The 21,233-nt window shown below is 57.8% G+C and overlaps 7 protein-coding genes across 7 annotated transcripts in view; 1 reads left to right on the top strand and 6 right to left on the bottom strand.

The window, feature by feature from the left end:
• UBAP2 (ubiquitin associated protein 2) overlaps nt 1–21,233 on the top strand; it is a 170,752-nt gene that overhangs the window by 93,212 nt on the left and 56,307 nt on the right.
• Nucleotides 2,086–2,658, bottom strand: LOC311165460 (interferon-like; the record flags this gene model as incomplete). The annotated part of the gene is made up of 1 exon (XM_084225426.1): nt 2,086–2,658. The coding sequence occupies one exon, from the start codon at nt 2,656–2,658 to the stop codon at nt 2,086–2,088; it is 573 nt and encodes a 190-aa protein (XP_084081552.1).
• On the bottom strand, nt 5,528–6,100 carry LOC311165459 (interferon-like; the record flags this gene model as incomplete). Its single annotated transcript, XM_084225425.1, has 1 exon — nt 5,528–6,100. The coding sequence occupies one exon, from the start codon at nt 6,098–6,100 to the stop codon at nt 5,528–5,530; it is 573 nt and encodes a 190-aa protein (XP_084081551.1).
• On the bottom strand, nt 8,958–9,530 carry LOC311165458 (interferon-like; the record flags this gene model as incomplete). Its single annotated transcript, XM_084225424.1, has 1 exon — nt 8,958–9,530. One exon carries the CDS (start codon nt 9,528–9,530, stop codon nt 8,958–8,960), a length of 573 nt encoding a protein of 190 aa, XP_084081550.1.
• LOC311165457 (interferon-like) lies at nt 12,400–12,972 on the bottom strand (the record flags this gene model as incomplete). The annotated part of the gene is made up of 1 exon (XM_084225423.1): nt 12,400–12,972. One exon carries the CDS (start codon nt 12,970–12,972, stop codon nt 12,400–12,402), a length of 573 nt encoding a protein of 190 aa, XP_084081549.1.
• Nucleotides 15,842–16,405, bottom strand: LOC311165468 (interferon-like; the record flags this gene model as incomplete). Its single annotated transcript, XM_084225434.1, has 1 exon — nt 15,842–16,405. The coding sequence occupies one exon, from the start codon at nt 16,403–16,405 to the stop codon at nt 15,842–15,844; it is 564 nt and encodes a 187-aa protein (XP_084081560.1).
• LOC311165455 (interferon-like) lies at nt 19,263–19,835 on the bottom strand (the record flags this gene model as incomplete). The annotated part of the gene is made up of 1 exon (XM_084225421.1): nt 19,263–19,835. The coding sequence occupies one exon, from the start codon at nt 19,833–19,835 to the stop codon at nt 19,263–19,265; it is 573 nt and encodes a 190-aa protein (XP_084081547.1).

Genomic DNA, 21,233 nt, shown 5'->3' with positions numbered 1-21,233 from the left:
TGGCTGTGGCCCTGGAGCAAGGGTCTGCTTTGGAGATCCGTGCCCTGGCGGATGAGGCGGCCGGAGGGAAAAGAGGACTGTCCCCCGTGCAAGAAATGGGCTTGTGCTTTGGCATTGCCAGAGCCCTTGGCTGAAACGGCGTGTCCTGTTCAGGTCGCCTTGGTCCATGAGAGGAGTGGCGTTCCTGGAGGGGATGGCTCTGAAGATGCACAGGGCTGCAGAGGCCGTCCCTTGTGAGCAAGGCTGAGACAGCTGGGCTTCTTTGGCTGGAGTAGTGAAGGTTTGCCAGTGCAAAACGCTGTGCACAAAATGTGGGGATGGGTGAAGAGGAATTTGGGGCGCGCAGAAATCTGCAAGGGGACGATCACCCTGGCCTGATGGAGAAATGGTGGGATTGTTGCTAGGTGCGGCTGATGGGAATGGAAGGTTCTAGACTTCAGGGGCAAAGAGGCTGTGGAGACGAGTGGCGGTTTGTAGCCGTGCGTCTCAGTGGTCTGCAGGCACGCTGCCCAAGTCGCGCCGGGCAAACGCCGGGAGCCCTGCCTGGAGAACGCAGATGCCCAGGCCACTGCTGGAGAGGGCCAAGTTTGAGACCATCTTAGCAACCTGAATGCGTACAAGTGGATGGCACGTCAAGAGGTTAATGCGTGAGTCCTGAGGGAACTTCCAGATGGAGTTGCTAGGCCAGTGTGGGTCGTTTTTGAAACCTGATGTCTGTGGGTTGAGGTTGCCAAGAAGTGGTAGAAGAGAAATAGAAGCCCCGTTTTTAGAAAGGGAAAAGCGGAAGAGGGTGGGAACTACGGAGCACTGGGGCAGAGCTCTGTGTCAGGCAAGAAGATGAGGCTGCTTCTCCAGGACACCATGCCAATGGAAAAGAAAGAGGTGATGGATAGCGGGAGGCAGTGCATTCCAAAGTGCCAAGTGGCCATTCCTGGCGGTTTTGCTGCTGCTCGAGGTTAGGGTTAGGGCTCCACAGCAGCAGTGGCTAGGGGCAGGGTAAGTGACCTTGTGGGGCTGGCTTTGTGCAGAGTGCTTGACAGTGTGCTGGGGCCGCATTTCTCTTCACAAGAGAATCAAGGCACAGCTTCCCTGGGATATTTTCAGGGAATGGCAGAGATGTACCTCCGAGAAAGAAAAGACAATTCTTCTCTCGATCGCTGCGCCTTTCTTTGTGCAGAAGTGAGATGCATTGTGGAGGATTGTTGACCTGAGGGGAATTGGTCATTGGATTCTGCTGTGAGTGTTTTGTTCTCTTGACCAATCTCTGCAAGCTGTGTCTTGTCGGTCAGGGGACAGTCACAAGATCTGTTTGAGTTGAGCGCCTGGGCAGTTTCAGGTTAGATGGAGTGTAATATATTGTAATACAGCATAAAACAGCAGAGTATAGGAAAGTAATGCATTAGCCTTGGGCTATCAACGGAGTCCACCTTGTCATTTCTTCCTGCATGTCGGGAGCCCTGCTTTTTACCGTAGTGTCCTGCATGAGATGGTTGCCTGTGAGTCAGAGAGGCATGGATTGGAGGGATGGAGCACGGAGTGGATAAAGCAGATGAGGTGCAGCGGTGCTCTCCAGCCTTGGGGTGCTTTTCTTGGTGTGCTTCCGTGGGGTTGGCCAAAGGGTGGCAGTGTTTTTGCACAGGGGCAGCTGCAGGATGCTGCTTGGGCAGGTGCCATTGAGGAGAGTGGCCAGGGGCTGTTTGGAGCAAGGCTTTGGAGTAGGTCTTTTACTAGGCACAGAGGGTGGTTGCAGTGCTAGAGAGAGGAGAGGCGGTGGCAAGTGTTTTGTCATAGGTCTTTATTTCTGGTGTCATCAATAAGTGAAGAGGTAGAAAAATAAATACCTCAATAAATAGATAAATAATAAATAAATAGATAAATAAATAAATAAATAAATAGGTCAATAAATATGTAGAGGAGGTCCTTTGTCCATCTCAGTGGGAGCGTCTGAATGGCTGGAGATGCCGTGGTTGAAGGCTGCGGGTGCCGTGCGGTTGTGGCAGGCCTGTCTCTGGTCCCAGGTGAGAAGAGGTGTGGGCTTGGAGGTGGCTTTGGGGCGCAGCTGAGGCTTGGTGTGTGGGTGTTTGGCTAGCGGCGCATGATGCGTGTGAGGTTGTGGAGGTGCTGTAGAGCGGCACGAGCTTCGAGGCGGACGTGGTCCCAGGCGCAGGCGCTGTGCTCGTGGGCGTGGAGGAAGAGGTGGATGTCCCTGAAGTACTTGTTGATGGCGAGCAGCGGGTTGCGTGGTCCTTTGAAGGGCGTGGCGTTGCCGGGGAGGCATTGCTCCAGGTGGTGCATGTGGTGCTGCAGCTTGTTGAGGAGCTGGTTGCGAGCCTGGCTGGGCCAGTGCTGGCGGGTGCCGTTGGAGCTGAGCGTGTGGAAGAGGTGCTGGAGGATGCGGAAGGCGGCGGCGGCGGCTTGGTGCGGCTGGAGGTTGTTGTGGAGCAGGGCGTCGGGGAAGAAGGGCGGCTCTTGCAGGTGGCAGGGCTGTGTGTGGCTGGCAGCCATGTGCTGGAGGAGTTGGAGAGCGTCGCCGGGGAAGGTGTCCTCGTGTGTCCACAGGTGTTGGCAGGCCAGGCTGGTGGCCAGAGCGGTGAGGAGGAGCAGGAGCGCCGGGGCGGCGTGCGGCAGGCGTGGCTGTGTGGCTGTGGGCGCAGCCATGGTGGATCTGTGGGCGCTGTCGGGCGGTGCCGGGCAGGAGGAGCCTGCTGAGGCTGGCTGGTGCTGCTGGTGCTGCTGGTGGCTGTGCTTGGGCTGCCGCCGGGTGCGCGGCTTTGTATGCAAGGCAGCTTTCCCTTCGTCGCTTTCCGATTGCCGGCACTTTCCGCCCGTACTTTCCAGTCTCTGCTGGTGGCTCTGCTGGTTTTGGGGAAGGCTTTTGTCGGAGTGTCCATGGTTGGGGATTGTGGTGGCAGCGGAGTGCCGGGCTTGCCAAAGCTCTGGCTCAGAGGCGTGGGTGTCAGGTGTGGTGGAGAGGGGTCTTGGCTGTTCCCTTTCACCTGCCGGGCCAGCTGCGCGGTCTGTGCTCTGCAGCCGGGTCTGTCTCCGTGCCCAAGCATTGTTTCCCCCTGCGAAGGCCTGCTGGTGCCTGCGGTCACTTTTCCTTTCACTTTGTGGCTTGCCTTTCTTTTCATGCTCGCCACTGTTTTCCTTTTGTGGTTGTTGCGAGGGCCGTGCGGTGATGTCAGCGGGCGGGGGCCGGCCTTTCCCCTCCTGCCTGCCTGCCGTAAATGCCCCGGGGCAGTGGCAGTGTTCGAGGGGCTGGCTGTGCACGTGGGCCTCGGAGGCCTGAGTGTGCCCTTGCACGGAGGCAGGCGCTCCACCTGCTGCCACCTTTGGGAGGAGCCAGCAACGAGGCAGGCAAGAAAGGCTCAGTGAAGAAGTGGGCAAAAGGGAAGGGCTTGCCTCTTCCTGTGCTGCTGGCTCCGATGGCTGTGGCCCTGGAGCAAGGGTCTGCTTTGGAGATCCGTGCCCTGGCGGATGAGGCGGCCGGAGGGAAAAGAGGACTGTCCCCCGTGCAAGAAATGGGCTTGTGCTTTGGCATTGCCAGAGCCCTTGGCTGCAATGGCGTGTCCTGTTCAGGGCGCCTTGGTCCATGAGAGGAGTGGCGTTCCTGGAGGGGATGACTCTGAAGATGCACAGGGCTGCAGAGGCCGTCCCTTGTGAGCAAGGCTGAGACAGCTGGGCTTCATTGGCTGGAGCAGTGAAGGTTTGCCAGTGCAAAACGCTGTGCACAAAATGTGGGGATGGGTGAAGAGGAATTTGGGGTGCGCAGAAATCTGCAAGGGGACGATCACCCTGGCCTGATGGAGAAATGGTGGGATTGTTGCTAGGTGCAGCTGATGGGAATGGAAGGTTCTAGACTTCAGGGGCAAAGAGGCTGTGGAGACGAGTGGCGGTTTGTAGCCGTGCGTCTCAGTGGTCTGCAGGCACGCTGCCCAAGTCGCGCCGGGCAAACGCCGGGAGCCCTGCCTGGAGAACGCAGATGCCCAGGCCACTGCTGGAGAGGGCCAAGTTTGAGACCATCTTAGCAACCTGAATGCGTACAGGTGGATGGCACGTCAAGAGGTTAATGCGTGAGTCCTGAGGGAACTTCCAGGTGGAGTTGCTAGGCCAGTGTGGGTCGTTTTTGAAACCTGATGTTTGTGGGTTGAGGTTGCCAAGAAGTGGTAGAAGAGAAATAGAAGCCCCGTTTTTAGAAAGGGAAAAGCGGAAGAGGGTGGGAACTACGGAGCACTGGGGCAGAGCTCTGTGTCAGGCAAGAAGATGAGGCTGCTTCTCCAGGACACCATGCCAATGGAAAAGAAAGAGGTGATGGATAGCGGGAGGCAGTGCATTCCAAAGTGCCAAGTGGCCATTCCTGGCGGTTTTGCTGCTGCTCGAGGTTAGGGTTAGGGCTCCACAGCAGCAGTGGCTAGGGGCAGGGTAAGTGACCTTGTGGGGCTGGCTTTGTGCAAAGTGCTTGACAGTGTGCTGGGGCCGCATTTCTCTTCACAAGAGAATCAAGGCACAGCTTCCCTGGGATATTTTCAGGGAATGGCAGAGATGTACCTCTGAGAAAGAAAAGAGAATTCTTCCCTCGATCGCTGCGCCTTTCTTTGTGCAGAAGTGAGATGCATTGTGGAGGATTGTTGACCTGAGGGGAATTGGTCATTGGATTCTGCTGTGAGTGTTTTGTTCTCTTGACCAATCTCTGCAAGCTGTGTCTTGTCGGTCAGGGGACAGTCACAAGATCTGTTTGAGTTGAGCGCCTGGGCAGTTTCAGGTTAGATGGAGTGTAATATATTGTAATACAGCATAAAACAGTAGAGTATAAGAAAGTAATGCATTAGCCTTGGGCTATCAACGGAGTCCACCTTGTCATTTCTTCCTTCATGTTGGGGGCCCTGCTTTTTACCGTAGTGTCCTGCATGAGATGGTGGCCTGTGAGTCAGAGAGGCATGGATTGGAGGGATGGAGCACGGAGTGGATAAAGCAGATGAGGTGCAGCGGTGCTCTCCAGCCTTGGGGTGCTTTTCTTGGTGTGCTTCCGTGGGGTTGGCCAAAGGGTGGCAGTGTTTTTGCACAGGGGCAGCTGCAGGATGCTGCTTGGGCAGGTGCCATTGAGGAGAGTGGCCAGGGGCTGTTTGGAGCAGGGCTTTGGAGTAGGTCTTGAGGGGACATGTGCTTTCCCCTGGCACAGAGGGTGGTTGCAGTGCTAGAGAGAGGAGAGGCGGTGGCAAGTGTTTGGTCATAGGTCTTTATTTCTGGTGTCATCAATAAGTGAAGAGGTAGAAAAATAAATAACTCAATAAATAGATAAATAATAAATAAATAGATAAATAAATAAATAAATAAATAGGTCAATAAATATGTAGAGGAGGTCCTTTGTCCATCTCAGTGGGAGCGTCTGAATGGCTGGAGATGCCGTGGTTGAAGGCTGCGGGTGCCGTGCGGTTGTGGCAGGCCTGTCTCTGGTCCCAGGTGAGAAGAGGTGTGGGCTTGGAGGTGGCTTTGGGGCGCAGCTGAGGCTTGGTGTGTGGGTGTTTGGCTAGCGGCGCATGGTGCGTGTGAGGTTGTGGAGGTGCTGTAGAGCGGCACGAGCTTCGAGGCGGACGTGGTCCCAGGCGCAGGCGCTGTGCTCGTGGGCGTGGAGGAAGAGGTGGATGTCCCTGAAGTACTTGTTGATGGCGAGCAGCGGGTTGCGTGGTCCTTTGAAGGGCGTGGCGTTGCCGGGGAGGCATTGCTCCAGGTGGTGCATGTGGTGCTGCAGCTTGTTGAGGAGCTGGTTGCGAGCCTGGCTGGGCCAGTGCTGGCGGGTGCCGTTGGAGCTGAGCGTGTGGAAGAGGTGCTGGAGGATGCGGAAGGCGGCGGCGGCGGCTTGGTGCGGCTGGAGGTTGTTGTGGAGCAGGGCGTCGGGGAAGAAGGGCGGCTCTTGCAGGTGGCAGGGCTGTGTGTGGCTGGCAGCCATGTGCTGGAGGAGTTGGAGAGCGTCGCCGGGGAAGGTGTCCTCGTGTGTCCACAGGTGTTGGCAGGCCAGGCTGGTGGCCAGAGCGGTGAGGAGGAGCAGGAGCGCCGGGGCGGCGTGCGGCAGGCGTGGCTGTGTGGCTGTGGGCGCAGCCATGGTGGATCTGTGGGCGCTGTCGGGCGGTGCCGGGCAGGAGGAGCCTGCTGAGGCTGCCTGGTGCTGCTGGTGCTGCTGGTGGCTGTGCTTGGGCTGCCGCCGGGTGCGCGGCTTTGTATGCAAGGCAGCTTTCCCTTCGTCGCTTTCCGATTGCCGGCACTTTCCGCCCGTACTTTCCAGTCTCTGCTGGTGGCTCTGCTGGTTTTGGGGAAGGCTTTTGTCGGAGTGTCCATGGTTGGGGATTGTGGTGGCAGCGGAGTGCCGGGCTTGCCAAAGCTCTGGCTCAGAGGCGTGGGTGTCAGGTGTGGTGGAGAGGGGTCTTGGCTGTTCCCTTTCACCTGCCGGGCCAGCTGCGCGGTCTGTGCTCTGCAGCCGGGTCTGTCTCCGTGCCCAAGCATTGTTTCCCCCTGCGAAGGCCTGCTGGTGCCTGCGGTCACTTTTCCTTTCACTTTGTGGCTTGCCTTTCTTTTCATGCTCGCCACTGTTTTCCTTTTGTGGTTGTTGCGAGGGCCGTGCGGTGATGTCAGCGGGCGGGGGCCGGCCTTTCCCCTCCTGCCTGCCTGCCGTGAATGCCCCGGGGCAGTGGCAGTGTTCGAGGGGCTGGCTGTGCACGTGGGCCTCGGAGGCCTGAGTGTGCCCTTGCACGGAGGCAGGCGCTCCACCTGCTGCCACCTTTGGGAGGAGCCAGCAACGAGGCAGGCAAGAAAGGCTCAGTGAAGAAGTGGGCAAAAGGGAAGGGCTTGCCTCTTCCTGTGCTGCTGGCTCCGATGGCTGTGGCCCTGGAGCAAGGGTCTGCTTTGGAGATCCGTGCCCTGGCGGATGAGGCGGCCGGAGGGAAAAGAGGACTGTCCCCCGTGCAAGAAATGGGCTTGTGCTTTGGCATTGCCAGAGCCCTTGGCTGAAACGGCGTGTCCTGTTCAGGTCGCCTTGGTCCATGAGAGGAGTGGCGTTCCTGGAGGGGATGGCTCTGAAGATGCACAGGGCTGCAGAGGCCGTCCCTTGTGAGCAAGGCTGAGACAGCTGGGCTTCTTTGGCTGGAGTAGTGAAGGTTTGCCAGTGCAAAACGCTGTGCACAAAATGTGGGGATGGGTGAAGAGGAATTTGGGGTGCGCAGAAATCTGCAAGGGGACGATCACCCTGGCCTGATGGAGAAATGGTGGGATTGTTGCTAGGTGCGGCTGATGGGAATGGAAGGTTCTAGACTTCAGGGGCAAAGAGGCTGTGGAGACGAGTGGCGGTTTGTAGCCGTGCGTCTCAGTGGTCTGCAGGCACGCTGCCCAAGTCGCGCCGGGCAAACGCCGGGAGCCCTGCCTGGAGAACGCAGATGCCCAGGCCACTGCTGGAGAGGGCCAAGTTTGAGACCATCTTAGCAACCTGAATGCGTACAAGTGGATGGCACGTCAAGAGGTTAATGCGTGAGTCCTGAGGGAACTTCCAGGTGGAGTTGCTAGGCCAGTGTGGGTCGTTTTTGAAACCTGATGTTTGTGGGTTGAGGTTGCCAAGAAGTGGTAGAAGAGAAATAGAAGCCCCGTTTTTAGAAAGGGAAAAGCGGAAGAGGGTGGGAACTACGGAGCACTGGGGCAGAGCTCTGTGTCAGGCAAGAAGATGAGGCTGCTTCTCCAGGACACCATGCCAATGGAAAAGAAAGAGGTGATGGGTAGCGGGAGGCAGTGCATTCCAAAGTGCCAAGTGGCCATTCCTGGCGGTTTTGCTGCTGCTCGAGGTTAGGGTTAGGGCTCCACAGCAGCAGTGGCTAGGGGCAGGGTAAGTGACCTTGTGGGGCTGGCTTTGTGCAGAGTGCTTGACAGTGTGCTGGGGCCGCATTTCTCTTCACAAGAGAATCAAGGCACAGCTTCCCTGGGATATTTTCAGGGAATGGCAGAGATGTACCTCCGAGAAAGAAAAGACAATTCTTCTCTCGATCGCTGCGCCTTTCTTTGTGCAGAAGTGAGATGCATTGTGGAGGATTGTTGACCTGAGGGGAATTGGTCATTGGATTCTGCTGTGAGTGTTTTGTTCTCTTGACCAATCTCTGCAAGCTGTGTCTTGTCGGTCAGGGGACAGTCACAAGATCTGTTTGAGTTGAGCGCCTGGGCAGTTTCAGGTTAGATGGAGTGTAATATATTGTAATACAGCATAAAACAGCAGAGTATAGGAAAGTAATGCATTAGCCTTGGGCTATCAACGGAGTCCACCTTGTCATTTCTTCCTGCATGTCGGGAGCCCTGCTTTTTACCGTAGTGTCCTGCATGAGATGGTTGCCTGTGAGTCAGAGAGGCATGGATTGGAGGGATGGAGCACGGAGTGGATAAAGCAGATGAGGTGCAGCGGTGCTCTCCAGCCTTGGGGTGCTTTTCTTGGTGTGCTTCCGTGGGGTTGGCCAAAGGGTGGCAGTGTTTTTGCACAGGGGCAGCTGCAGGATGCTGCTTGGGCAGGTGCCATTGAGGAGAGTGGCCAGGGGCTGTTTGGAGCAAGGCTTTGGAGTAGGTCTTTTACTAGGCACAGAGGGTGGTTGCAGTGCTAGAGAGAGGAGAGGCGGTGGCAAGTGTTTTGTCATAGGTCTTTATTTCTGGTGTCATCAATAAGTGAAGAGGTAGAAAAATAAATACCTCAATAAATAGATAAATAATAAATAAATAGATAAATAAATAAATAAATAAATAAATAGGTCAATAAATATGTAGAGGAGGTCCTTTGTCCATCTCAGTGGGAGCGTCTGAATGGCTGGAGATGCCGTGGTTGAAGGCTGCGGGTGCCGTGCGGTTGTGGCAGGCCTGTCTCTGGTCCCAGGTGAGAAGAGGTGTGGGCTTGGAGGTGGCTTTGGGGCGCAGCTGAGGCTTGGTGTGTGGGTGTTTGGCTAGCGGCGCATGGTGCGTGTGAGGTTGTGGAGGTGCTGTAGAGCGGCACGAGCTTCGAGGCGGACGTGGTCCCAGGCGCAGGCGCTGTGCTCGTGGGCGTGGAGGAAGAGGTGGATGTCCCTGAAGTACTTGTTGATGGCGAGCAGCGGGTTGCGTGGTCCTTTGAAGGGCGTGGCGTTGCCGGGGAGGCATTGCTCCAGGTGGTGCATGTGGTGCTGCAGCTTGTTGAGGAGCTGGTTGCGAGCCTGGCTGGGCCAGTGCTGGCGGGTGCCGTTGGAGCTGAGCGTGTGGAAGAGGTGCTGGAGGATGCGGAAGGCGGCGGCGGCGGCTTGGTGCGGCTGGAGGTTGTTGTGGAGCAGGGCGTCGGGGAAGAAGGGCGGCTCTTGCAGGTGGCAGGGCTGTGTGTGGCTGGCAGCCATGTGCTGGAGGAGTTGGAGAGCGTCGCCGGGGAAGGTGTCCTCGTGTGTCCACAGGTGTTGGCAGGCCAGGCTGGTGGCCAGAGCGGTGAGGAGGAGCAGGAGCGCCGGGGCGGCGTGCGGCAGGCGTGGCTGTGTGGCTGTGGGCGCAGCCATGGTGGATCTGTGGGCGCTGTCGGGCGGTGCCGGGCAGGAGGAGCCTGCTGAGGCTGGCTGGTGCTGCTGGTGCTGCTGGTGGCTGTGCTTGGGCTGCCGCCGGGTGCGCGGCTTTGTATGCAAGGCAGCTTTCCCTTCGTCGCTTTCCGATTGCCGGCACTTTCCGCCCGTACTTTCCAGTCTCTGCTGGTGGCTCTGCTGGTTTTGGGGAAGGCTTTTGTCGGAGTGTCCATGGTTGGGGATTGTGGTGGCAGCGGAGTGCCGGGCTTGCCAAAGCTCTGGCTCAGAGGCGTGGGTGTCAGGTGTGGTGGAGAGGGGTCTTGGCTGTTCCCTTTCACCTGCCGGGCCAGCTGTGCGGTCTGTGCTCTGCAGCCGGGTCTGTCTCCGTGCCCAAGCATTGTTTCCCCCTGCGAAGGCCTGCTGGTGCCTGCGGTCACTTTTCCTTTCACTTTGTGGCTTGCCTTTCTTTTCATGCTCGCCACTGTTTTCCTTTTGTGGTTGTTGCGAGGGCCGTGCGGTGATGTCAGCGGGCGGGGGCCGGCCTTTCCCCTCCTGCCTGCCTGCCGTAAATGCCCCGGGGCAGTGGCAGTGTTCGAGGGGCTGGCTGTGCACGTGGGCCTCGGAGGCCTGAGTGTGCCCTTGCACGGAGGCAGGCGCTCCACCTGCTGCCACCTTTGGGAGGAGCCAGCAACGAGGCAGGCAAGAAAGGCTCAGTGAAGAAGTGGGCAAAAGGGAAGGGCTTGCCTCTTCCTGTGCTGCTGGCTCCGATGGCTGTGGCCCTGGAGCAAGGGTCTGCTTTGGAGATCCGTGCCCTGGCGGATGAGGCGGCCGGAGGGAAAAGAGGACTGTCCCCCGTGCAAGAAATGGGCTTGTGCTTTGGCATTGCCAGAGCCCTTGGCTGCAATGGCGTGTCCTGTTCAGGGCGCCTTGGTCCATGAGAGGAGTGGCGTTCCTGGAGGGGATGACTCTGAAGATGCACAGGGCTGCAGAGGCCGTCCCTTGTGAGCAAGGCTGAGACAGCTGGGCTTCATTGGCTGGAGCAGTGAAGGTTTGCCAGTGCAAAACGCTGTGCACAAAATGTGGGGATGGGTGAAGAGGAATTTGGGGTGCGCAGAAATCTGCAAGGGGACGATCACCCTGGCCTGATGGAGAAATGGTGGGATTGTTGCTAGGTGCAGCTGATGGGAATGGAAGGTTCTAGACTTCAGGGGCAAAGAGGCTGTGGAGACGAGTGGCGGTTTGTAGCCGTGCGTCTCAGTGGTCTGCAGGCACGCTGCCCAAGTCGCGCCGGGCAAACGCCGGGAGCCCTGCCTGGAGAACGCAGATGCCCAGGCCACTGCTGGAGAGGGCCAAGTTTGAGACCATCTTAGCAACCTGAATGCGTACAAGTGGATGGCACGTCAAGAGGTTAATGCGTGAGTCCTGAGGGAACTTCCAGATGGAGTTGCTAGGCCAGTGTGGGTCGTTTTTGAAACCTGATGTTTGTGGGTTGAGGTTGCCAAGAAGTGGTAGAAGAGAAATAGAAGCCCCGTTTTTAGAAAGGGAAAAGCGGAAGAGGGTGGGAACTACGGAGCACTGGGGCAGAGCTCTGTGTCAGGCAAGAAGATGAGGCTGCTTCTCCAGGACACCATGCCAATGGGAAAGAAAGAGGTGATGGATAGCGGGAGGCAGTGCATTCCAAAGTGCCAAGTGGCCATTCCTGGCGGTTTTGCTGCTGCTCGAGGTTAGGGTTAGGGCTCCACAGCAGCAGTGGCTAGGGGCAGGGTAAGTGACCTTGTGGGGCTGGCTTTGTGCAAAGTGCTTGACAGTGTGCTGGGGCCGCATTTCTCTTCACAAGAGAATCAAGGCACAGCTTCCCTGGGATATTTTCAGGGAATGGCAGAGATGTACCTCTGAGAAAGAAAAGAGAATTCTTCCCTCGATCGCTGCGCCTTTCTTTGTGCAGAAGTGAGATGCATTGTGGAGGATTGTTGACCTGAGGGGAATTGGTCATTGGATTCTGCTGTGAGTGTTTTGTTCTCTTGACCAATCTCTGCAAGCTGTGTCTTGTCGGTCAGGGGACAGTCACAAGATCTGTTTGAGTTGAGCGCCTGGGCAGTTTCAGGTTAGATGGAGTGTAATATATTGTAATACAGCATAAAACAGTAGAGTATAAGAAAGTAATGCATTAGCCTTGGGCTATCAACGGAGTCCACCTTGTCATTTCTTCCTTCATGTTGGGGGCCCTGCTTTTTACCGTAGTGTCCTGCATGAGATGGTGGCCTGTGAGTCAGAGAGGCATGGATTGGAGGGATGGAGCACGGAGTGGATAAAGCAGATGAGGTGCAGCGGTGCTCTCCAGCCTTGGGGTGCTTTTCTTGGTGTGCTTCCGTGGGGTTGGCCAAAGGGTGGCAGTGTTTTTGCACAGGGGCAGCTGCAGGATGCTGCTTGGGCAGGTGCCATTGAGGAGAGTGGCCAGGGGCTGTTTGGAGCAGGGCTTTGGAGTAGGTCTTGAGGGGACATGTGCTTTCCCCTGGCACAGAGGGTGGTTGCAGTGCTAGAGAGAGGAGAGGCGGTGGCAAGTGTTTGGTCATAGGTCTTTATTTCTGGTGTCATCAATAAGTGAAGAGGTAGAAAAATAAATAACTCAATAAATAGATAAATAATAAATAAATAGATAAATAAATAAATAAATAAATAGGTCAATAAATATGTAGAGGAGGTCCTTTGTCCATCTCAGTGGGAGCGTCTGAATGGCTGGAGATGCCGTGGTTGAAGGCTGCGGGTGCCGTGCGGTTGTGGCAGGCCTGTCTCTGGTCCCAGGTGAGAAGAGGTGTGGGCTTGGAGGTGGCTTTGGGGCGCAGCTGAGGCTTGGTGTGTGGGTGTTTGGCTAGCGGCGCATGGTGCGTGTGAGGTTGTGGAGGTGCTGTAGAGCGGCACGAGCTTCGAGGCGGACGTGGTCCCAGGCGCAGGCGCTGTGCTCGTGGGCGTGGAGGAAGAGGTGGATGTCCCTGAAGTACTTGTTGATGGCGAGCAGCGGGTTGCGTGGTCCTTTGAAGGGCGTGGCGTTGCCGGGGAGGCATTGCTCCAGGTGGTGCATGTGGTGCTGCAGCTTGTTGAGGAGCTGGTTGCGAGCCTGGCTGGGCCAGTGCTGTCGGGTGCCGTTGGAGCTGAGCGTGTGGAAGAGGTGCTGGAGGATGCGGAAGGCGGCGGCGGCGGCTTGGTGCGGCTGGAGGTTGTTGTGGAGCAGGGCGTCGGGGAAGAAGGGCGGCTCTTGCAGGTGGCAGGGCTGTGTGTGGCTGGCAGCCATGTGCTGGAGGAGTTGGAGAGCGTCGCCGGGGAAGGTGTCCTCGTGTGTCCACAGGTGTTGGCAGGCCAGGCTGGTGGCCAGAGCGGTGAGGAGGAGCAGGAGCGCCGGGGCGGCGTGCGGCAGGCGTGGCTGTGTGGCTGTGGGCGCAGCCATGGTGGATCTGTGGGCGCTGTCGGGCGGTGCCGGGCAGGAGGAGCCTGCTGAGGCTGGCTGGTGCTGCTGGTGCTGCTGGTGGCTGTGCTTGGGCTGCCGCCGGGTGCGCGGCTTTGTATGCAAGGCAGCTTTCCCTTCGTCGCTTTCCGATTGCCGGCACTTTCCGCCCGTACTTTCCAGTCTCTGCTGGTGGCTCTGCTGGTTTTGGGGAAGGCTTTTGTCGGAGTGTCCATGGTTGGGGATTGTGGTGGCAGCGGAGTGCCGGGCTTGCCAAAGCTCTGGCTCAGAGGCGTGGGTGTCAGGTGTGGTGGAGAGGGGTCTTGGCTGTTCCCTTTCACCTGCCGGGCCAGCTGTGCGGTCTGTGCTCTGCAGCCGGGTCTGTCTCCGTGCCCAAGCATTGTTTCCCCCTGCGAAGGCCTGCTGGTGCCTGCGGTCACTTTTCCTTTCACTTTGTGGCTTGCCTTTCTTTTCATGCTCGCCACTGTTTTCCTTTTGTGGTTGTTGCGAGGGCCGTGCGGTGATGTCAGCGGGCGGGGGCCGGCCTTTCCCCTCCTGCCTGCCTGCCGTGAATGCCCCGGGGCAGTGGCAGTGTTCGAGGGGCTGGCTGTGCACGTGGGCCTCGGAGGCCTGAGTGTGCCCTTGCACGGAGGCAGGCGCTCCACCTGCTGCCACCTTTGGGAGGAGCCAGCAACGAGGCAGGCAAGAAAGGCTCAGTGAAGAAGTGGGCAAAAGGGAAGGGCTTGCCTCTTCCTGTGCTGCTGGCTCCGATGGCTGTGGCCCTGGAGCAAGGGTCTGCTTTGGAGATCCGTGCCCTGGCGGATGAGGCGGCCGGAGGGAAAAGAGGACTGTCCCCCGTGCAAGAAATGGGCTTGTGCTTTGGCATTGCCAGAGCCCTTGGCTGCAATGGCGTGTCCTGTTCAGGGCGCCTTGGTCCATGAGAGGTGTGGGGTTCCTGGAGGGGATGGCTCTGAAGATGCACAGGGCTGCAGAGGCCGTCCCTTGTGAGCAAGGCTGAGACAGCTGGGCTTCATTGGCTGGAGCAGTGAAGGTTTGCCAGTGCAAAACGCTGTGCACAAAATGTGGGGATGGGTGAAGAGGAATTTGGGGCGCGCAGAAATCTGCAAGGGGACGATCACCCTGGCCTGATGGAGAAATGGTGGGATTGTTGCTAGGTGCGGCTGATGGGAATGGAAGGTTCTAGACTTCAGGGGCAAAGAGGCTGTGGAGACGAGTGGCGGTTTGTAGCCGTGCGTCTCAGTGGTCTGCAGGCACGCTGCCCAAGTCGCGCCGGGCAAACGCCGGGAGCCCTGCCTGGAGAACGCAGATGCCCAGGCCACTGCTGGAGAGGGCCAAGTTTGAGACCATCTTAGCAACCTGAATGCGTACAGGTGGATGGCACGTCAAGAGGTTAATGCGTGAGTCCTGAGGGAACTTCCAGGTGGAGTTGCTAGGCCAGTGTGGGTCGTTTTTGAAACCTGATGTTTGTGGGTTGAGGTTGCCAAGAAGTGGTAGAAGAGAAATAGAAGCCCCGTTTTTAGAAAGGGAAAAGCGGAAGAGGGTGGGAACTACGGAGCACTGGGGCAGAGCTCTGTGTCAGGCAAGAAGATGAGGCTGCTTCTCCAGGACACCATGCCAATGGGAAAGAAAGAGGTGATGGATAGCGGGAGGCAGTGCATTCCAAAGTGCCAAGTGGCCATTCCTGGCGGTTTTGCTGCTGCTCGAGGTTAGGGTTAGGGCTCCACAGCAGCAGTGGCTAGGGGCAGGGTGAGTGACCTTGTGGGGCTGGCTTTGTGCAAAGTGCTTGACAGTGTGCTGGGGCCGCATTTCTCTTCACAAGAGAATCAAGGCACAGCTTCCCTGGGATATTTTCAGGGAATGGCAGAGATGTACCTCTGAGAAAGAAAAGAGAATTCTTCCCTCGATCACTGCGCCTTTCTTTGTGCAGAAGTGAGATGCATTGTGGAGGATTGTTGACCTGAGGGGAATTGGTCATTGGATTCTGCTGTGAGTGTTTTGTTCTCTTGACCAATCTCTGCAAGCTGTGTCTTGTCGGTCAGGGGACAGTCACAAGATCTGTTTGAGTTGAGCGCCTGGGCAGTTTCAGGTTAGATGGAGTGTAATATATTGTAATACAGCATAAAACAGTAGAGTATAAGAAAGTAATGCATTAGCCTTGGGCTATCAACGGAGTCCACCTTGTCATTTCTTCCTTCATGTTGGGGGCCCTGCTTTTTACCGTAGTGTCCTGCATGAGATGGTGGCCTGTGAGTCAGAGAGGCATGGATTGGAGGGATGGAGCACGGAGTGGATAAAGCAGATGAGGTGCAGCGGTGCTCTCCAGCCTTGGGGTGCTTTTCTTGGTGTGCTTCCGTGGGGTTGGCCAAAGGGTGGCAGTGTTTTTGCACAGGGGCAGCTGCAGGATGCTGCTTGGGCAGGTGCCATTGAGGAGAGTGGCCAGGGGCTGTTTGGAGCAGGGCTTTGGAGTAGGTCTTGAGGGGACATGTGCTTTCCCCTGGCACAGAGGGTGGTTGCAGTGCTAGAGAGAGGAGAGGCGGTGGCAAGTGTTTGGTCATAGGTCTTTATTTCTGGTGTCATCAATAAGTGAAGAGGTAGAAAAATAAATAACTCAATAAATAGATAAATAATAAATAAATAGATAAATAAATAAATAAATAAATAGGTCAATAAATATGTAGAGGAGGTCCTTTGTCCATCTCAGTGGGAGCGTCTGAATGGCTGGAGATGCCGTGGTTGAAGGCTGCGGGTGCCGTGCGGTTGTGGCAGGCCTGTCTCTGGTCCCAGGTGAGAAGAGGTGTGGGCTTGGAGGTGGCTTTGGGGCGCAGCTGAGGCTTGGTGTGTGGGTGTTTGGCTAGCGGCGCATGGTGCGTGTGAGGTTGTGGAGGTGCTGTAGAGCTTCGAGGCGGACGTGGTCCCAGGCGCAGGCGCTGTGCTCGTGGGCGTGGAGGAAGAGGTGGATGTCCCTGAAGTACTTGTTGATGGCGAGCAGCGGGTTGCGTGGTCCTTTGAAGGGCGTGGCGTTGCCGGGGAGGCATTGCTCCAGGTGGTGCATGTGGTGCTGCAGCTTGTTGAGGAGCTGGTTGCGAGCCTGGCTGGGCCAGTGCTGGCGGGTGCCGTTGGAGCTGAGCGTGTGGAAGAGGTGCTGGAGGATGCCGAGGGCGGCGGCGGCGGCTTGGTGCGGCTGGAGGTTGTTGTGGAGCAGGGCGTCGGGGAAGAAGGGCGGCTCTTGCAGGTGGCAGGGCTGTGTGTGGCTGGCAGCCATGTGCTGGAGGAGTTGGAGAGCGTCGCCGGGGAAGGTGTCCTCGTGTGTCCACAGGTGTTGGCAGGCCAGGCTGGTGGCCAGAGCGGTGAGGAGGAGCAGGAGCGCCGGGGCGGCGTGCGGCAGGCGTGGCTGTGTGGCTGTGGGCGCAGCCATGGTGGATCTGTGGGCGCTGTCGGGCGGTGCCGGGCAGGAGGAGCCTGCTGAGGCTGCCTGGTGCTGCTGGTGCTGCTGGTGGCTGTGCTTGGGCTGCCGCCGGGTGCGCGGCTTTGTATGCAAGGCAGCTTTCCCTTCGTCACTTTCCGATTGCCGGCACTTTCCGCCCGTACTTTCCAGTCTCTGCTGGTGGCTCTGCTGGTTTTGGGGAAGGCTTTTGTCGGAGTGTCCATGGTTGGGGATTGTGGTGGCAGCGGAGTGCCGGGCTTGCCAAAGCTCTGGCTCAGAGGCGTGGGTGTCAGGTGTGGTGGAGAGGGGTCTTGGCTGTTCCCTTTCACCTGCCGGGCCAGCTGCGCGGTCTGTGCTCTGCAGCCGGGTCTGTCTCCGTGCCCAAGCATTGTTTCCCCCTGCGAAGGCCTGCTGGTGCCTGCGGTCACTTTTCCTTTCACTTTGTGGCTTGCCTTTCTTTTCATGCTCGCCACTGTTTTCCTTTTGTGGTTGTTGCGAGGGCCGTGCGGTGATGTCAGCGGGCGGGGGCCGGCCTTTCCCCTCCTGCCTGCCTGCCGTGAATGCCCCGGGGCAGTGGCAGTGTTCGAGGGGCTGGCTGTGCACGTGGGCCTCGGAGGCCTGAGTGTGCCCTTGCACGGAGGTAGGCGCTCCACCTGCTGCCGCCTTTGGGAGGAGCCAGCAACGAGGCAGGCAAGAAAGGCTCAGTGAAGAAGTGGGCAAAAGGGAAGGGCTTGCCTCTTCCTGTGCTGCTGGCTCCGATGGCTGTGGCCCTGGAGCAAGGGTCTGCTTTGGAGATCCGTGCCCTGGCGGATGAGGCGGCCGGAGGGAAAAGAGGACTGTCCCCCGTGCAAGAAATGGGCTTGTGCTTTGGCATTGCCAGAGCCCTTGGCTGAAACGGCGTGTCCTGTTCAGGGCGCCTTGGTCCATGAGAGGAGTGGCGTTCCTGGAGGGGATGACTCTGAAGATGCACAGGGCTGCAGAGGCCGTCCCTTGTGAGCAAGGCTGAGACAGCTGGGCTTCATTGGCTGGAGCAGTGAAGGTTTGCCAGTGCAAAACGCTGTGCACAAAATGTGGGGATGGGTGAAGAGGAATTTGGGGTGCGCAGAAATCTGCAAGGGGACGATCACCCTGGCCTGATGGAGAAATGGTGGGATTGTTGCTAGGTGCGGCTGATGGGAATGGAAGGTTCTAGACTTCAGGGGCAAAGAGGCTGTGGAGACGAGTGGCGGTTTGTAGCCGTGCGTCTCAGTGGTCTGCAGGCACGCTGCCCAAGTCGCGCCGGGCAAACGCCGGGAGCCCTGCCTGGAGAACGCAGATGCCCAGGCCACTGCTGGAGAGGGCCAAGTTTGAGACCATCTTAGCAACCTGAATGCGTACAGGTGGATGGCACGTCAAGAGGTTAATGCGTGAGTCCTGAGGGAACTTCCAGGTGGAGTTGCTAGGCCAGTGTGGGTCGTTTTTGAAACCTGATGTTTGTGGGTTGAGGTTGCCAAGAAGTGGTAGAAGAGAAATAGAAGCCCCGTTTTTAGAAAGGGAAAAGTGGAAGAGGGTGGGAACTACGGAGCACTGGGGCAGAGCTCTGTGTCAGGCAAGAAGATGAGGCTGCTTCTCCAGGACACCATGCCAATGGAAAAGAAAGAGGTGATGGATAGCGGGAGGCAGTGCATTCCAAAGTGCCAAGTGGCCATTCCTGGCGGTTTTGCTGCTGCTCGAGGTTAGGGTTAGGGCTCCACAGCAGCAGTGGCTAGGGGCAGGGTAAGTGACCTTGTGGGGCTGGCTTTGTGCAAAGTGCTTGACAGTGTGCTGGGGCCGCATTTCTCTTCACAAGAGAATCAAGGCACAGCTTCCCTGGGATATTTTCAGGGAATGGCAGAGATGTACCTCTGAGAAAGAAAAGACAATTCTTCTCTCGATCGCTGCGCCTTTCTTAGTGCAGAAGTGAGATGCATTGTGGAGGATTGTTGACCTGAGGGGAATTGGTCATTGGATTCTGCTGTGAGTGTTTTGTTCTCTTGACCAATCTCTGCAAGCTGTGTCTTGTCGGTCAGGGGACAGTCACAGGATCTGTTTGAGTTGAGCGCCTGGGCAGTTTCAGGTTAGATGGAGTGTAATATATTGTAATACAGCATAAAACAGCAGAGTATAGGAAAGTAATGCATTAGCCTTGGGCTATCAACGGAGTCCACCTTGTCATTTCTTCCTGCATGTCGGGAGCCCTGCTTTTTACCGTAGTGTCCTGCATGAGATGGTTGCCTGTGAGTCAGAGAGGCATGGATTGGAGGGATGGAGCACGGAGTGGATAAAGCAGATGAGGTGCAGCGGTGCTCTCCAGCCTTGGGGTGCTTTTCTTGGTGTGCTTCCGTGGGGTTGGCCAAAGGGTGGCAGTGTTTTTGCACAGGGGCAGCTGCAGGATGCTGCTTGGGCAGGTGCCATTGAGGAGAGTGGCCAGGGGCTGTTTGGAGCAAGGCTTTGGAGTAGGTCTTTTACTAGGCACAGAGGGTGGTTGCAGTGCTAGAGAGAGGAGAGGCGGTGGCAAGTGTTTTGTCATAGGTCTTTATTTCTGGTGTCATCAATAAGTGAAGAGGTAGAAAAATAAATACCTCAATAAATAGATAAATAATAAATAAATAGATAAATAAATAAATAAATAAATAAATAGGTCAATAAATATGTAGAGGAGGTCCTTTGTCCATCTCAGTGGGAGCGTCTGAATGGCTGGAGATGCCGTGGTTGAAGGCTGCGGGTGCCGTGCGGTTGTGGCAGGCCTGTCTCTGGTCCCAGGTGAGAAGAGGTGTGGGCTTGGAGGTGGCTTTGGGGCGCAGCTGAGGCTTGGTGTGTGGGTGTTTGGCTAGCGGCGCATGGTGCGTGTGAGGTTGTGGAGGTGCTGTAGAGCGGCACGAGCTTCGAGGCGGACGTGGTCCCAGGCGCAGGCGCTGTGCTCGTGGGCGTGGAGGAAGAGGTGGATGTCCCTGAAGTACTTGTTGATGGCGAGCAGCGGGTTGCGTGGTCCTTTGAAGGGCGTGGCGTTGCCGGGGAGGCATTGCTCCAGGTGGTGCATGTGGTGCTGCAGCTTGTTGAGGAGCTGGTTGCGAGCCTGGCTGGGCCAGTGCTGGCGGGTGCCGTTGGAGCTGAGCGTGTGGAAGAGGTGCTGGAGGATGCCGAGGGCGGCGGCGGCGGCTTGGTGCGGCTGGAGGTTGTTGTGGAGCAGGGCGTCGGGGAAGAAGGGCGGCTCTTGCAGGTGGCAGGGCTGTGTGTGGCTGGCAGCCATGTGCTGGAGGAGTTGGAGAGCGTCGCCGGGGAAGGTGTCCTCGTGTGTCCACAGGTGTTGGCAGGCCAGGCTGGTGGCCAGAGCGGTGAGGAGGAGCAGGAGCGCCGGGGCGGCGTGCGGCAGGCGTGGCTGTGTGGCTGTGGGCGCAGCCATGGTGGATCTGTGGGCGCTGTCGGGCGGTGCCGGGCAGGAGGAGCCTGCTGAGGCTGCCTGGTGCTGCTGGTGCTGCTGGTGGCTGTGCTTGGGCTGCCGCCGGGTGCGCGGCTTTGTATGCAAGGCAGCTTTCCCTTTGTCGCTTTCCGATTGCCGGCACTTTCCGCCCGTACTTTCCAGTCTCTGCTGGTGGCTCTGGTGGTTTTGAGGAAGGCTTTTGTCGGAGTGTCCATGGTTGGGGATTGTGGTGGCAGCGGAGTGCCGGGCTTGCCAAAGCTCTGGCTCAGAGGCGTGGGTGTCAGGTGTGGTGGAGAGGGGTCTTGGCTGTTCCCTTTCACCTGCCGGGCCAGCTGCGGGGTCTGTGCTCTGCAGCCGGGTCTGTCTCCGTGCCCAAGCATTGTTTCCCCCTGCGAAGGCCTGCTGGTGCCTGCGGTCACTTTTCCTTTCACTTTGTGGCTTGCCTTTCTTTTCATGCTCGCCACTGTTTTCCTTTTGTGGTTGTTGCGAGGGCCGTGCGGTGATGTCAGCGGGCGGGGGCCGGCCTTTCCCCTCCTGCCTGCCTGCCGTGAATGCCCCGGGGCAGTGGCAGTGTTCGAGGGGCTGGCTGTGCACGTGGGCCTCGGAGGCCTGAGTGTGCCCTTGCACGGAGGCAGGCGCTCCACCTGCTGCCACCTTTGGGAGGAGCCAGCAACGAGGCAGGCAAGAAAGGCTCAGTGAAGAAGTGGGCAAAAGGGAAGGGCTTGCCTCTTCCTGTGCTGCTGGCTCCGATGGCTGTGGCCCTGGAGCAAGGGTCTGCTTTGGAGATCCGTGCCCTGGCGGATGAGGCGGCCGGAGGGAAAAGAGGACTGTCCCCCGTGCAAGAAATGGGCTTGTGCTTTGGCATTGCCAGAGCCCTTGGCTGCAATGGCGTGTCCTGTTCAGGTCGCCTTGGTCCATGAGAGGTGTGGGGTTCCTGGAGGGGATGGCTCTGAAGATGCACAGGGCTGCAGAGGCCGTCCCTTGTGAGCAAGGCTGAGACAGCTGGGCTTCATTGGCTGGAGCAGTGAAGGTTTGCCAGTGCAAAACGCTGTGCACAAAATGTGGGGATGGGTGAAGAGGAATTTGGGGTGCGCAGAAATCTGCAAGGGGACGATCACCCTGGCCTGATGGAGAAATGGTGGGATTGTTGCTAGGTGCGGCTGATGGGAATGGAAGGTTCTAGACTTCAGGGGCAAAGAGGCTGTGGAGACGAGTGGCGGTTTGTAGCCGTGCGTCTCAGTGGTCTGCAGGCACGCTGCCCAAGTCGCGCCGGGCAAACGCCGGGAGCCCTGCCTGGAGAACGCAGATGCCCAGGCCACTGCTGGAGAGGGCCAAGTTTGAGACCATCTTAGCAACCTGAATGCGTACAGGTGGATGGCA

This window comes from Fringilla coelebs (genome assembly GCF_963513975.1).
Source record: "Fringilla coelebs genome assembly, chromosome: Z".
In the NCBI taxonomy this organism is placed as follows: Eukaryota; Metazoa; Chordata; class Aves; order Passeriformes; family Fringillidae; genus Fringilla; species Fringilla coelebs.
This window is presented reverse-complemented; position numbering and strand designations above follow the sequence as displayed.